General features: G+C 58.2%; 1 protein-coding gene across 3 annotated transcripts in view; it reads left to right on the forward strand.

Annotated features, from left to right (window-relative positions):
• Positions 1–16,614, forward strand: part of VAV2 (vav guanine nucleotide exchange factor 2) — a 176,324-nt gene that overhangs the window by 112,376 nt on the left and 47,334 nt on the right. For all 3 annotated transcript variants that reach the window (XM_065879820.1, XM_065879821.1, XM_065879822.1), the window contains exon 4: positions 4,225–4,293. In XM_065879820.1, the coding sequence (XP_065735892.1) occupies positions 4,225–4,293 (69 nt within the window). The remainder of the gene's footprint in view (positions 1–4,224; positions 4,294–16,614) is intronic.

The following is a 16,614-nucleotide window of genomic DNA, read 5'->3' on the forward strand; positions in this document are numbered from 1 at the left end:
CCGGAGCTGGGTTTGAAGTGCATGAAAATCAGGCTGCTGCCTGGAAAAATAGTAAATCGGTGCCGACAATTGGGTTGCACTGCCCTGGAACCCTGTGTCCAGGCCCCGAGTCCCTCAGCACAGCATGGGAAGAGGTGAAGCTGGACGAGTTCCCCCCCTCCCCCGAGAACCCGGAGACCTGGCACCTCCTCCCAAGGGGTCCTCTCGTTGGCTCCTGGGTTGTTGTCCTATAAATCGGGCCTGCTGCCCGCCGTGCAGGGTCTTCCAGTGTCCCCGTCCGACTGCTCCTGGGTCCCAGCTGGCGTGCACCTGTGTCCGCCACCTTCATGCCGTGACCCCGGAGCATTGGGTCTGCCCCCTTCCCGACCACGTGCCCCGTCCCCACGCAGCCGTATGCACAGCTACGCACGCGGGCACTTTTCAGAGGCCATGGTTTTACAGCAGATTCTCAAAGAAGTCTCGCGGACTAGGACCAGAGGCTGGTTTATTGATCCCAGAGCTGCCTTCAGCCTGCGCCTTCTCCCTGAAGCAGTGACAATGGCAGCCCCCAAGCCCAGCTCAGAGCAGGTGTCCAGGAACCACCCAACGGATGGGGGACGGAGAGCGAGGCGTGGTTTGGCGTAAGAATCGTGCCCCCCTCTGCTCTTTGTTCGGGGGGTTGGGCTCAGCCACTCCCTTAGGGTGCCGTGTTTTGGGGCCTTCTTCCTCTAGCGGGGGACCTCCCTAGCCTCTGGCACTGGCGCTGTCATTGTCCTGCCCGCACACGGCCATGCCGGCCAAGCAGCCAGATGCTCACGTTGACCTCAGGGTGGGAGGCGTAATTCGGTGGGACCTTGAAGCAGTGGCTTGAGCCTCTCATCCCTGCCCCGCGCCCCACCCCCCCAGGAGGATGGGGTGCTGGGGTGGATTTGACACAGCCTGACGCATGGAGTCTGTTGGGGATTTCTTGGCACGCGGCAGCTTTTCTGCTTCCGGCTTGGGCATCCCTTTAATTCTCTCAGTGGTGCGAGAGGGAAACTTGGCTTCCCAGAAGCGGAGCACGAGGAAATGCGTCCTCAGGAAGGGTCTGATGGGATAAGAGGAACCCAGCCCCGCCCTGACCCCCGGCCCCCCCGCCCTGAGGACCCGGATGGCCGCACTCTGGTGTCTGGCCCATGGGCATTTCTGTGCCGTTCTGCATACTTGATTCTCATCCCCTCCTCTTCAAGAACAAATGAACTCCACCACGAACGTCTGGATCTCCGGTCTAGCCGGGGAGGGGGGGACATTGATGGCGGGGGTGGTAGATGCTGCACGGTGGGGTCTGGATGATCAGCGGGTGCCTGAGACAGGAGGGTGGAGCCAGGCCTTGTTGCAAGTGGCCCGAGAGTCACGCCTGCTCCAGCCCCTCTCGGGCTTGAAGTTATAGCTGGAATGTGGCCCCAGAAACGCCCTCTGTGCAAATGCGTCTCCTCGGGGTTAAGTCAGGGTCAGTGTTGTAAAGTCACAGCTCAGGGCTGACTTGGGTACCTCTGCGTGGATTCTCATAAGCGCTTCTTGAAAATGCTTCCTTGTATCTAATTGGAGGCTGCCACTTGTTGTTTTGGAATATCTTGAGAATAGCATGAGAATATCTAAGATCCATTTATCTGTGCACCCATCCATTCCCCAACAAATCCACCCTCCCTGAACCTGTCCTCCTGGCCACCCATCCATCCTTCCACCCCCATGCCCCCACCCACTCACTCATTCATCTGTCCATCAACCCACAAATCCCATCCCTCTCCCACCCACCTGTTCTCCCACCCACCCATCCATCCATCTGTCCATCCGTCTGTCCATCCATCTATCCAACCATTCATCCACCCACCCACCCATCTGTCTGTCTATCCATCCGTCCATCCATTCCATCCATCCATCCGTCCGTCCATCCATGCCTCTCTAATGTCAGGCACCGTGCTAGGCGGAAGTGGACCCAGGGTGAGAGAGTGGTCAAGCTGGTGGAAAGCTGGTCAGGGAGTGGTTTTGGGGGAGCGCTCCACTTCTGGGTCCTGCAGTCACGTCTCAGCCTGGCCTGAGATTTCCCGTGATCAGTAGGGTGGGGGCCGGAACCTTCGGCAGTCGGGGTGACTGACGTTCGACCGACTTTGAAGAAACCAGAGTCGGTTCCAGCACCCCGTCAACCACGTGGGATCTGGGTCGGCTTCCGGTTCTCCTGTATCGTGGGAGTGCTTTCCTGGCTGGAACCACGGCTGGGTCAGTGAGGGTCCCTCGTCTGCTGAGGGCCAGGGCGTCCTGATGGCCTGCAGCTCTCCCTGTGACCCGAAGACACGCATCTGTCCTCCTTCCTTCTTGTCATGCGATGCCCAGTGGGGGATGCCATTGTCACGGTGATGCGAGGAAGGGGGGGAGAGAGCCACAGGGAGGAGGGGGAGCCCACCACAGAGAGGTCAGGCTGGGCTATGCCACGAGCTACCGCCATGAAGCCGCAGGTGACGGGGACCCCTGGTCTGGTGGGTCTGCCTTGGGACCTCAGACCCAGGGCCGTGCAACTCTGTGACAGAGCTGGGCAGGACCCAGGCCTCCGGCCGCTGGCTCAGTGGGCTCCCCAGGCCCCCACCCCATGGAGCACAGGCCCCGAGCCTTGGTAGTGGAAGCTGCAGGGTCCAGGCATCCACCCCCACTGGACTGCCCTGCTGAGCACGTCAGCCTGACCCCCGGCAAGGAGGCTGCCAGCCGGGCCTCCTGTGAGATCGTTAGTGACAGACCTCCTACCAGAGCCCGTGCCCTGGGAGATGGGGAGATGCTCGTTTCAGCCAAAGGGGCGTTTTCGTCTCCGTGGAGGTGGTTAATTTGGGCCCATTGCTTTCGAACGAGCTGGCAGCTCCTTCCTCCTGGCAGCATTCACCCCCCTCCGGCCCCGTCCTCCTGGAGGCTGGCCTCTGTGCCCGGCGTGGGCTGGTTCAACCTAGTCGGGACCGTGCACCCGTCTGCAGGTCCCTGCGGGAGAGGCAGAAGTGGGCGCTTGCACGTGGGTGTGCAGGGCACCCCGGGGAGCCCCAGAGAGTGTGTCGGAAGCCCATTTCCTTGAAGGGCTGCTGCATGGGCTCCCTGTGCTGGTGGTGGGCATGGGGGGGCCAGGTGTGGGTATGGTGCCGACAGTGTGCCCTTCCCATTTCCACCCCAATCGCTTCTTTACCCAGAATGCGCTGTTCTGTTTGCGGACCTGCCCGTTTCCTCCAGTTTGCGAACTGGGATCTCATATCAGTCTCCAGATGAGGAGACTCACCCACCCTCCCCGCAAGCATGTGCCACGTGCAGGTGGGGCTGGGGCGGTGCCGCACCTGCATTCCTTCCCGTGAGCCCGGCCGGCTGCGCCCAGGGCTGTGTCACCTGCATCTCACGCCCTAACGCTCCTCACCTGTACTGGCCGGCCCCCAGCACCTGGGCAGTGTGGGCTGGCTCCACCCCCTTTCCCAGGAGTCAGGCCCAGGTTCACTTTGCAGTAGTGACGGCTGCGGCCCGAGACCCCGCGCTCCCAGGGAGCCCCATTTTCCTCCCCGTGAGTTCCCCTCCCACGGATTCTGAGCTGCCGAGGTAGACGCCTGTCTGCAGGTGACGACCCTGCCATGCCGCCCTCCTCACACCAGCGGGAAGCTTTCTGACTCCTGGGCCCTTCTCTTACTCCTCCCAGATGCGTCTTTGGGGTGACGGAGTTTGCGGGGACCCTGGGCATCCCCCAATACAGAACTGGGAGATTTTCATGGAAAATAAGGGTCTCGAGTCCAGATAAGTTTGGGGCTCACGGCCTACCCTCTCTGTCTCCTAAAGACAGGTTCCCGTGCTCCCCGCTGAGGATGCCCAGGGGAGCCCACATCCCCGTGTCTGGGGTCCCCCTGGCGTGTGGAAGCAGGATAGTTGCACGGACGGAAGCTTCCTGCTGTCCCTGACCCGGTTCCCTCGTTTGCCAACAGGGATGCCGGGGCCTGGACAGAGGGACCGACTTCCGGTGTCCAGGGCCGAGCTGGGCGTGGGGTCCTCGCTCTAGGCACGTCCATCTGGGTGGTCCTACATCACACAGCCACATAACGTGCACCCCGTTTCCTTCCATGAGGGAGTGGACAGAAGCCCGCCTGCTCCTGCACTCGCTCCGGGGGGCCCGTGGTGGACCACAGGCTGGGGGCCTGGCCAGGGCGGCGGTGCCACTGAGACCTGCTCCCTCCCCTGACGTCTCCTCTCCCACAGGCCCTTCCCCTCGGAGGAGACCACGGAGAATGATGATGACGTCTACCGCAGCCTGGAGGAACTGGCAGAGTAAGGAGGCAGGCGGGGGAGGGTGGGGAGCGGGGCTTCACGCGGGCCCCCTCGACGGGCGCTGGTCTCGGCCGTCTGCACGGGCCGTCCCCACGGGCCGTCCCCGTGGGGGTGGTGGTGTGGCTCCCCTGCCGGAAGGATGCGCGGTTCTTCACCCCACATTCCAGGAGGCTCCCAGCGTGTCTGCTGGTGACGTGGCTGCGGCCCTCCTCCCCAGGCTCAGGCGCGACGAGGGCTGGCTTTTGCCTGGCTTCTCTATCGAAGCTGCGGTGGGGCTGGGGAGGTGTCCTAGCTCGGCCCTTGGAGGCTGTGCTGCGGATGGGAGAGAGCTGGCGTTTCCAGAAGCTGGGGCCCCTGGAGCACAGGTTACAGGCAAAGGCAGATGGTGATTCCGGGTTGTCTCGCGGCCTGACACGGGCTGGGGCTGGGCCGAGGCCAGGCCACCTGAAGCCACTGGGGCGTCTCCCCTTCTCCCAAGGCCCCGTCTTTGCCTGCCCCCGGGTCCCCCCGATTCCCCTCTCCGAGGATTTCTGGCACCATCTCGTGCAGCCTGGGTCCAGCTGCCCCTCCCCGGCCGTTTCTCCTTATGGTCCTGGAGCCCCCCAGGGACTGGCAGGAATCCCTGGGCGGCGACTCTTCCGGAAGAGATGGTTGGGTTCTGCGCGGTCAGCTGTGGCCGGGGGTGGGGTCATGTGGCCTGCTGCTCTCGGAGAAGGGGCGGCCGGGTGGAGCTGGCAGGGCCGCCCTATCCTGCAGGGCGGGGGACCGAGGCCCGGGAGATGACGGGCTTGCCCAGGCCGTGGGGTGGTCCCGCGTGGCTCCTGACCTGGCAGGCCCGCGACCCTCTTCCCCGGATTCCTGCCCCTGGGGGCCTCTTTCCTGTCTTCGTTCCCGGATAAACGGCCGTTCCTTCTGGGAAGCCTGGTGGCCTGTCTCTCCTTCGTCTTACAGCACAGACTGGGAATGGGGATCAGAATAAGAGCCGGGACCTGCTGTGCACTCGCTGTGTCAAAGCCCCCGACTCGTTCCACGCCCCCGTCCAGGCTGCCTCTAGGATATGGGGCCTGGGCAGATGTTCTTTGCAGGATCTCTATCCATTTAAATAATTTGAGTCATTGAAAAATCAGCCTGTGGGCAGCAAGCCGGCGGCCCAACATTATGTGATCTGTGAGTGAAACACTCACTGGCCAGTGGGCGTAGCTGCCACCAGCCCATCTTCCGGAAACTGGGCTGAGCCCAGTGTGAACGGTGGCGATCCTCGGGATACCTGGTCGACTCCATGTGGGTCCGAGGGTGGAGAGCACCCTGAGGGGGCAAATGGGGCCCAGGGTCCAACCAGGGCCTGGGGCTCCCTACCTGGGTGCTACTGCCCGGTCCCAGGAATCAGAGGAGGACCTGGAAAATTTCGAGAAAGGTGCACTCCAACCCACGGGGCCTCCCGAGGTGCAGGGCTGAATGAGTGGCTGCCCGCCTTCCCCTACCCCCCGTAAGGGGTGAGGAAACCTTGGCTCAGAGAGGCACGGCCGGAGGGAGGCCCCCAGGGGTCCCCACCCGTCTGCAGCCCCCTTGCTGGCTGAGCTGCTGGAACTGCTTCCCGCCCGCCCTCCCGGCATTTTCCGCCTTGGAGAGCCTCTCCCTGTCTGCCGAGTCCAGGCCTAAGTGCCCCCCACTTTGGGAAGCCTCTCACCCTCCGTCCATCCGCCCGCCCAGCCAGCACCCTCAGTCACACCCACGCATCACAAAGCACTCACACCCCTGTCTGGCCTTTGGGGTGTTTGTGGGGTGCACTGTGATAGACCGGAAGGTTCCCGAGGTCAGTCCCTGCATCTCCACGTCACCGCCCCCCCCCAGCAGCTGGCACCCCGTGCCCGCGGCCTAACAGCGGATCCCAAGCGATAATGTTCATCTCCTTCTATCCCCCACTCCGCCCCACAGTCTCCTCGTGAGGGGTGTTCTAGGGGCGCCCCCGCTTTACAGATAAGGAAACTGAGGCCTCGGGAGGGAAGCTACGGGCCCACGTCACTCAGCGAGGGAGCAGCGGAGCTACCCTTTTACCCCGAGCCTGTACCCTCACCTCCCCACCATGCAAAGTCAGTGCACCCCGCATGGTCCGGGGAGCCCCTTGCCCAGTGCTGAGTGCCGGGCCCTGATCTGCCATTTCTGCCGAGTCACCCCCAAGCTGAGGCTGGGGGTCTCTGCCCTCCCGAGACATGCATGAGGGGTCAGCAGAGGCTGAGGGTTCCAGGATGATGGGGCCCACGGCGCCCTCGTGCAGCTTCCGCTGTACCAGCCAGGCCCCCCCGCTTAGCCCGTCCCAATGGCTCTTTCACGTTCAGTTTGCAGGATTCCTGGGCGGTGAGTTGGCCAGCGACCCCGGGTGCCCATTTTCCCTTTTCTCGGTCTATTCTGCATGTGTCTGACCTCTCACAGGATGGAATTCCTCTCGCGTGGAGAAGCCAGTCTGGGGGATGTGCGGCTTTGCACACAGTTCAATAATATTATTCCATGACATTAAGAGTGAGCCTCCTTAATCCAATGAGTTCCTTATGACTGCAGTTACTGCAGACGTAAATCATACATTAATAGGGGAGGGGAATGAATTTGAGTCTTGAAGTTGCGGTTTGGTCCCAGAGGCTCCAGGTTAATAAATTTTTCATGCTCTTTTTTCCCCTTCTCCTTTTACTGAAAATCAAGACTTCCTAGACTTGGGATTCGTACTTATCCATTATGGCAATTTACAAGACACAAACAGAAATGTCATTTCTTCCCTGGCCTCCCCGGGGCAGGGAACGGGGCACTGGCCCGGATCTGAAGCCAGGCAGCGCCAGGGAGCCGGGGAGTGACGTGTCCAGCAGAACCGGCTAATTCTTTCCTTTGGGCTCTGGCCAGGTGTCAGAAAGGATGATCACCTCGCGTTTCTAAGGGGCCCCTCGACGCTCCGCAGCTGTTTGGGGAAAGGCGAGCCTGGTGGGGGGTCTGGGCACCAGTGGGGGACCGCCAGCTGTGCGTGGCCCCAAGAACGCCTTCCCCGTTCAGTCAGTCAATCAGTCATGTATTTGTTCAGCCACCAGCCGGTTACTGTGCGTTTCTGGAAATTTAAAGCGCTGTCGGGCAGCGGGAGTGGGGAGTGGGGAGCGTGCTGGGTTGCGAGGGGTGAGCGTGGGCATCGCTGGAGGAGAGACGTGGCTCTCCCACGTGGGCCCCTCAGAATCCTCGCTAGAGGCGCCGTTCCTCCCGGGCGTGTCTTCAGAGCCCCCCAGTGTCACCCCGGCGGGTCATTGAGGGCCCTGCAGCCTCAGCCCACGAGACGCCGCTCCACACTGAGAGCCCCCTTCCACCCACCTAAAGCAGGAGCACCGACCGGGCCGCGCAGGAGCCTCTGCCTTGTTCCCAAAGCAGCCAAGGGCGTCTCTGGGCAGACCTGGAGCCTCAGCCCTGGCGTGTCCTACCACGTGGGCTTTGGCAGGTTACCCAGTCTCTACGCCCCCGCGTCCCCGGCTCGACGCGGTGTCGGTCGTCAGCTACACTGCGGTAGCACAGCGCCCAGCGAGCACACCCTGAGCGCCCAGGCAGGGGAAGCGGTTCCCATCCTCCTGGTCTACCAAGGATGTGGCCTTTGTCTCCGGGTTTCCAAATGGCCATGGCAGCGCCGTCCAGGAGAAATCATACATGAGCCGCCTGTGCGATTGTTAATTTTCTAGTAGCTGCACCAGAAAGAGAAAAAAGAAACAGGTGAAATGAATTGTAAGAATGTATTTTTACTGAACCCAGTGTATCATCTAGTTCAACACGTGGCCCCACGTGGGCAGCCCGGGTCTCGGACCCAGAGCGGCATTCCGGGGGCCAGCGCAGAGCCCCCTGCCTTTGGATGGATGATGCTGAACTAAGACTATGCTCTCTAGCGCTCTAAGCTCACTTTTGAGATCCTTGAATAATGTATAATCGGGTAATAGAGCAGCTGGTTGAAAAAATTAATACAAAATAGTGCCACTTAAAAAACGCTTCATCAAGCAAACTGAGCCCCAAATGAGAGGCCTGTTTTTAAACTGCCCTGACGATCAGTACCTTGCATTTGCCTAATGGCTCGTCCCTCCCACTACCCCTTGCTTCCTTCCAGGTGCTCCTGGGAACCTGGAGCTACCCCCCTACCTTCTCATACCTGCCCGCCTCCTGGGTGGGCCAGGGTTTAGGTGTCTGCGCTGGGGGAGCCCCCCCCCCCACAGGGGCTGAGAGTCAGATTTGCACACAGAAAAATGACACTCGTGAGACAGCTCACCACCGGAGTCCAGAGTGGGGCCGGGTGAATGCCAGCTCAGAAATCAGGGAAGGCTTCTCAGAAGAGGTGACCCCTGAGTCTTGGAGCCCAAGTGGGAAGCGGCTGAAGGGTGGGGCTGGCGTCCCAGTGGAAGGAGCAGCCTTGCCAAGGCCTGCCCCCGCAGAGGTGCGGCAGGTTTGAGACACCGCAAGGTGTTTGCAAGAAATCCGGATCATCGAAGCACCCTGGGACGCGCTGGGAAGGACCAGCCTCCTCATACCCAGGAAGGCACGGCCTGCATCAGAAGGCCTGCAGAGACCCCCTAGCTGGGTGTGCTTCAGTGCTGGGGGGCGCCCGGCGTGGAGGGGGTGCCTCGAGGTTCTCCTTGCCGGCTGGAGAGAGAGCATCACGCAGGCCGAGGAACAGCAGGGGCGCGTCCGTCTCGGCCACACATGGTGGCTTTCTGTCTTTCTCTGGGCCCATTCGATCCTTCTCGGGGCTCACTTCCCCCATCTCTGGAGCGAAAGCAGCAGCCCAGATGCTACGTGGGGCACCTCGAGCTTGACGGAGCCACGGTTTCACGATCGAGGAGTCCGCTCCTTGACACCGGTTTCGCTTTCCTCGGAATTGAAGTGATTCTCAGGCTTAAACAAATGCGGTCGTGACACGGCAGGGAATATAAGTTATCCGTAAATGTATAGCTGCGTGCTTTGCTACATCATAAGATGACTTCGCAGCTTTAAAGGCGTCGTGTTAGCATCGTTGGGGTAATTTTTAAAGATGCATAAAATGTAGGAGTTTCCCCGAGTCGAAGCCGCTTTCGAGGGGCTTTTGGGCATCTTCTTGGAGCTGGTCTTCCTGGTCCCTGGGGAGCGAAGTGGGAGTGCACAGGTCTGGGGGTGGGGGGGCTGCTTGCTGGGAGGGCAGAGGCCACGCCCCTCCTGCCGGCCCCCTACTCCAGGGGACAGGCAGCTGTCTCTCTGCCCGACTGTGACCCTCAGCCAAGGAGAGCCTATGCCCACCCCACCCGGTGACCGCCCGCCGCTCCCAGCCACAAAGAAAGTTCCCTTATGTTCACGCCACCTCGTGTGAAAGTTCAGTGTCCAGCAGGAGACCTGCACGTGTGGGGGACACCCAAGTGCGAGGCCTGGACGGGTCGCTGGGTTTGGGGGCATCTCGTGTTTCTCCCAAAGGATTGCTTCTCCAAGGGGACAAGTTTGAAAGCGGACTACACAGAAACAGCCCCATTAGAAGGAAACGACGAAGCCCGCTTCGTGTAGAACACAGACCCCACCATGGCCCAAAGGGGGTTGACAGTAAAGCCCCCCAAAGTGGCGGTGGCGGTGGCCGCCCTCCTCAGGCTGGTGGAGGGCCTGGCTGGACAGGGACGGGCAGGGTCCCCTGAGCCCTGGGCGCTGCGGAGGTCTCCCCCCCTGCTCTGCAACCTGCTTCCCCGGACCGGGCGCCCTGGCTCCGGGCTGCTGAGGTCCGGACAGCCATGCACAGGCAGGCCTCGGCTCTCCCATGGTCCTTGCTGGACAGGCCCACCCGGTCTGCCGGCCCAGCTGCCTCCCCTCTGGCCGTTCAGGCCTTCATTCGTACACTATGCACTTAGCGAGCGCCAGCTGTGTGCCTCCCTGTCGAGGGGCTCTCCATCCTCACGGGAAGTCTGGGAGGCCCGGCCCGGCTTTGGGTCCGGCCGGATGGAGGGAATGAATCCAGCGTCCACGGAGCACACGGGGGTCTGTCCCCACACTGAGCCCTGTGGCTGAGGGGCAGAGGGGATTTGAAGCAGGTCTGACTCAGAAGGCCACCTGCCTGACCGCCCTCTCTGCCCCAGGGCTGTCTGGCAGGGCCCTGCGGTGACCTGGGCCCTGCAGTTCTCATTCTTACAGCTCTTCTAAGCCCCACAGGAGCTATCCAGGCGGTGTTCACTGGGATCAGACCTCGACAGGCCAGGACACCTGGAGGGCTTCCCAGAGGAGGTGTTGCTGGAAGGGGATGGAAGGTGCATAGCATTTGCCAAAACGTGACTTAGGAAACCTGTCCCCGCCCCCACCAGGCCGGCCACTGCCTTATTTTGGGCTGGGGTCCTGGGAGAGTCTGGGTCTCAGCTGTGTCTGTTACTCAGGACCTGAGGGCTAGCCATGCCGGCCCCAGATTCACCGTGTGTGTACAGCCCAGTGGCTCCCCTGCCCCTGTGGCCTAGACAAGGTGCCCGATGCTCCCCCGCCCTCCCAGAGCTGGCTGCAGGACTGTCGGTTGGCCAGAGGGCAGCCCATCCTCACCCTGAGCGGTAAACAGGCTCGTAGCTCCCCCCTCTTCTGGTTACGGAGGCAGCCGGTGCAAATGACAGCCCCGGGCTCTGCGCCCTGTGGCTCTGAGGCTCCCTGCCCTGCCCTCCAGGGACATCTCGGCCCCTTGGTACCTGGGCCTGTGCAGTCTTGCAAGGTCCTGGCTGCTGTGGGGGCCCAGGGCTTCATTGACCTTGAAACCCTGACCCGTAGCACTTCAGGAAAGAAGCTTGTTCATTCTCTGTGCTAGAGAGAGCACAGGGGCCCTTCTAAACGAATGCAGAGCCCGGTTGCCGCTAAATATTTAAATTATGCAGGCCAGCAGATACGACACAGACTTAACATGAATTTTTATTTTTAATACCTAGTTAACCCCGGGTTCTTTCAGGACAAGGCTGTCACAGCGATTCTGGGGTCAGATTTAGCACAGTCTCTGTAGGGTGGGGAGGCCAGTGTGGAAGGATGTACGCATTCATTTTACTGTTTTCAAGAAGAAAGCAGGGACCAGCTGGGCTGTGGCAAAAGTCTGTCTAATAAAGGCCTCTCGAAATCACTCTCCTGATACTGACTTCCAGGACCCCATGAGGATAGACTAGGCCCTTTTTACATTATTTCCCATGTGTTCAACAGAGATCTGACACACAGTGGCACTTAAGAAATATTCCTTTAAAAAATGAATAAGCATAACACGTTGGATTTAACGATACAAAAACCCTGTCACGTACATAATATCTGCTGTATTGGTTGCCAAACCCTTATTCCTCTTACATAACCCAGCCCAGAGGTCACCTCCAAGAAGCTGAATGAGGTGCCCCTTCCCCAGAAGATGACAACGTCCACCAGGATTATCTTTGTCACTGTGCTGTCGTTGTCTTCCTGCATCTGTCCCCCACGCCCCAGAGGAAAGCTCCCCACGAGGGTCATCCTCAAGGGAACAGAGCACAGAAAAGGCAGGTGACCTGAGCTGGGCCCCGCACACCATGGAGGCCCTGGACATCTGTTCTTATATTAAGGATCCAAGCGTGGTTCCAGGTGCCGTGCAGTGGGTCCCCCTGAGCGCCAGGCCCGGTGCTTGAGTTTTGCCCTGTTATCTCAGCCCTCCGGACCTGCAAGGTGGGTGGCCCCGCCCCCATTTTGTAGTTGGGGAAATTAAGGCTCCGCGAGGGTAAGTGATTGGCCTGCGGTCTCACAGCACACTTTACATGACAAAGGAGCCAGCTGCTGCTTGGCTAGGACAGTCCTCTGGGCCTCATCCTCGTGACCGAGTCTGGCTCACGGTGGGAAGACTCTTCTGCTTAGAAAGAGTCCCTGGAAAAGGGTGAGTTATGGCCGGAAGCACACTGCCGGGCGAGCCGGGCCCCCTCTGGGAACCTGGTAGCCGCCTCTTTCTCCAGGTGCGCCCCTAAATGGCTTTACAACCTTGGGGGACCATCTTGCCCTCTCTGGGCCCTGCTTTCCCCATCTGTAGGGAGAGCAGCCCCTCTCTCGACTGTTGGGGGGAGGGTCCGCTGAGGGCATGTGAGGCCGACCTCCCTAGTGTTAGCAGGGAGGTCTGTCTGTCTGTCCCCACGTGCAGCCCATCCAGCCGACAGCTGGCTTCTCCGGGCCCTCTGAAGCCCCCTCTCCCTGCCGCCCGGACTGCATGGTGTGGACGGAGGTCGGGAGATGTCAGGTTTGGTTTCCTAGTAACAGTTTAACGGTGATTTGGGATCCTGCTTCCCAGCATCAGACAGCCTGGGGCCAGAGTGCATATCGCATCTGTCAGTAGCCATATTTTATGTCCGTCATAAACATAGAGGCTCGCCAGAGGCAGAAAGTGGAGAGTTTGTTGGCTTTTCTTTGATTTTCCATAGGCGGCGGGGGGCTCTTCTGAGCAGCTGACTTTCTGTACCAGAATTGGAACAGGCAGGCGAGGCTTCTGGGGCGGGGGGCGGGCCGTGGGGTCTCGGCGGGAGGGGAGCTTTCTGCCGTCTCCAGAGGGCAGCAGGCCGCGCTCGGGCCCTCCTGGAGGATCTCAGGCCATTGTCAGGACCAGAATAATTTGGGGGATTTAGCATCTGTCAGCTCAGCTGCTGCCGGAAAGCAGCGGGAGTGAAAGGGTGAGGGGAGAGGAGGCCGGCAGGGAGGTCTCTGTCCCGGAACGTGGGCTTGGGGCTGGGGAGGCCGTGGCATCCACGTGGCGTCCAGCTGAAGGGAGAGCCGAGGTCTCGCGGTGGTGTGGGCTTGGCCGGGAGGCTCATCTGCTAGCAGGCATGCACGTCCCCACCGTGGTCCCGGACTCCCCCGCTCACATCGTCCTCCGCTCTCTCCTGGACAACTGGACAGAGAAGGGCGATCTCTGAAACCTACCAAGGACAAATCAGCGCTGACACCCGGCTCCCAACTGTCTAGTCTGATGCGTTTCAGAACATCCGAGGTATTTAATACTGCCGGTGTCTGTTTATCGAGCATGGACCCCTGAGCTAAGTATCGTCTCATTGACCCTCCCCTCTCACCCACGGGGTGGTGGGCCACGGTCACTTATTGAGCGCCTACTGTATGCTGGGCCTCTGCTGCTCATCTCCTTTGAGGCTGGTCCTTCCAATGACCCTACCGGGGGGTTGGCCTTATTCTCAGTTTGCAGATAGGGAGACTGAGGCTTAGGTTCTCCTGCCCAGAGTTGCAGAGCCAGACACTGGCAGGGCTGCGAATCCATCTCGGACTCGCCCGACTGCTTCCCCCCACGGGGGTCGCTTTTGGGAGAGTCAGGTTCCCACCCCGAGAGCCCCCGGCCTGAGCTGAAGGAGAAGACCCACCAGCCCTGCGGTCCAGCATTGACCGAGCACGGTTACGTACACAGATGGCTCCGGCACGGCGGGGACGTACAGTTTCTCCATGAAACCCAGCCTCTGATAACTTGAAACCCCAAGACAAGGCTCTGTTGGTCCGAGTGATGATGGGAAAAGAACCAGGGTGTAGCCGAGACAACCTGCCATGATGGAATCCCACTGGGGTGACTCAGAGGCTCTTTTGGGGTTTTTCAGGGCCTTGGGGTCCTTTTCAATGACTGTGGGAGGTTGGGCTGGGGTTTGGGGTGAGTGCACCAGGCCCAGATGGGGGTACAGACTCCTTGCCTCTCTGCCGTGGGATGGTGTGCAGGGGTTGCTGGGGGCTGGCTCCGGTTCTGAGGGCCAGGGCAGAGCTGGGTGGTCATCGAGCTCGTGTTGCAGGGAGGAAACAGACCGGGATCCATACCCCATGGCATCTACCTCCATGTCACCGCCCTGCGCTCCAGGACACTTCAGACGCTCGGGGGACCTCATTTTGCACCCCTCCCCCACTCCAGAGCCCACACCTGTCATTTCCTTTTCCTCCATTCAAGAGCCACGGCCGTCAGATGCACTGGGCACAGCTGGTCACAGCATTAACGCATCTGCTTTAGCAGATGCTAAGAGCTGTAATGGATCCCCTGCCCCGTTCAGGAGACTCACACTCGGAGGCGATGCCTTAGCTAAGAGTTTGGGTAACAGTGGAATTTCCATGTGATGTTCGCCAAAGGGACAGAGCTGCTGGGAACCAGAGCCTGTCACCCCACACAAATGACACTCCTCCAGTTTAGAAGGGTCTGCGTCTCAGCCGTAACCGCTGCCCTGTCTGTCTCCCCATCTGGACTGTGAGGTCCACGGGACAGAGTCCGTTGGTGCCTCTGTCATCTCTGTGTCCCCCCAGATTCCACAGGTTACCTACCGGCACAGAACTGGTCCCAGGATAAGTATCGATTAAGCCGATCAAATCTGATGGTCTTTTCATCTTAATTGCCGAGTTGAACAAATATGTGTAACTTTACTTTTATGACTTTGTTTTCATTTTTTTAAAAACCCCACTTCTTCGCTTTTTCTTCTCTTTCCCCTTCTCCCATAACGTGGAACATGCACGAGATGATGTTAACGCTCCTGTTTTATAATTCTGTGTAATATACGTGAACCTGTATTTCTTAGTGTCCACTGACCTGCGTTAAATAATGGTTGGGGAGTATTTTCACAGTTTAAAAAAATCGTAAATGTAGCGAGTAGGATTACGAGTGCCCTCATGGCTCTATAATGAGGCCCTGCAGACAGCGGTAAAGTTAGGACATCACAGGCAGGAAGCTGACCGTTCAGTACTCAAGGTGTTTTGTTTTGTTTTTAATTGAAGTATAGTTGATTGACAATGTTGTGTTACTTTCAGGTAGATAGCAGAGTGACTCAGTTATACATACATCTATATCTATCTTTCAGATTCTTTTCCCTTATAGGTTGTTACAAGATTCAGTATAGTTCCCTGTGCCGTACAGTCGGTCCTAGTTGGTTATCTATTCTATATATAGTAGTGTGTATCTGTTTATCCCAAACTCCCGATTTACCCCTCCCTCCCCCACAAGTTTTCAACAGGCTCCGGATAACAGACATTTGGCAGAATGGAGAGCAGTGACTGGGTCTGCATTTTTGAGATTTTTCTGTCCCAAGTTCAGATGCCAGAGCACAGCTCTCTCTCTCTGGTGTTTCTGGCTCTGCCTATTTTTAACCTCAGTGCCCTGTGTCAATTAGAAGAGATGAATGTGGTGAAAATTGATCCTGCGTGAATGGCTGTTCCTTGTCTTTATTGATTTTGAGAAAGAAGGCCAGCTGAGATCATGGTGGTGGACGTGTGTTGGGGGAACCACCAGGGCTGTATTGCCGCTGTTACCCGGAGGAACCCACTGTTTCTTCAAGAGCTGCTCACTGTGGATGGGATCGAGCGCTTGTAGTCTTTTTGTATGAGGGCATCCCCAATCCACTGGTTTGAGGTGCCAGAGGAAAGAAATTGGGGGTGGTAGAACAGACCGAAAGTTAGGCAGGGAATGCTGGAAGGGAGGGACCCACAGGCTCAAATCTGCTCATAGAATCCACCTAAATCCTGGGTTGACCACTAAACCTCACACACACAGGAGAGTCCCTGAGGTTTCCAGCAAAAAATGTCGCAGCTGGAAACTGGATTTAGCAGCCATTTCAGCTGCTGCCCACTGCAGGGAAGGTAGAGTTTGAAGTTTAAGTACCACCAACCGAGGTAACTGTCAGAACAAGTATTACTCTTCAGAAGAAATAGTAGGATCTGAATCTCTGTAATGAATCATTCATAACGTCCAGCGTCTGATGAAAAAAATCGTCAAGTTTACAAAGAAACAGGAACAAGTGAATCATAAGAAAAAAACAGTGTCGAGGGGAACCAACCTTGAGATGACTTAGAAGTCACAATTAGCAGCTTTTATAAATATGGGCTTCGAGGAACATATGCACCAAATCAATGAACAGATAAGGAGCCTCAGTAGAGAAATAAGAAACTATAAAAAAGGGCCAAATGGAAATTTTAGAACCAAAAAGCATGATAACAAATGAACAGTCACTGGATCAGTTTAATAGAAGACTGCAGGTGGCAGAGGAAAGAGTCATTGAACTTGAAAATATTTAGTAGTTCAATGGAAGTTATACACTCTTAATTACAGAGAGAAAAGGAGGTTGAAAAATATGAACAGAGCCTCAGACATGTGGGACAATATCAGGCGGTCTAACAGGTATAATTGGAATCCCAGAAGGAGAAGAAAGAGAGAATAAAGCAGGAAAAAAAAAAATTGAAGAAAACAGTAGTCCCAAGCTTCCTAAATTCTAAAGCCTCTATGATAAAACTACAAAATGTTGCTGAGACCTAAAGACCCAAATAAATGAAAGTGTATACTATGTTTGTGGGTTGGAAGATGATATTGTTAAGATGTCAGTT

The sequence above is a fragment of the Phocoena phocoena genome, chromosome 6, assembly GCF_963924675.1.
Source record: "Phocoena phocoena chromosome 6, mPhoPho1.1, whole genome shotgun sequence".
NCBI classification, from domain to species: Eukaryota; Metazoa; Chordata; class Mammalia; order Artiodactyla; family Phocoenidae; genus Phocoena; species Phocoena phocoena.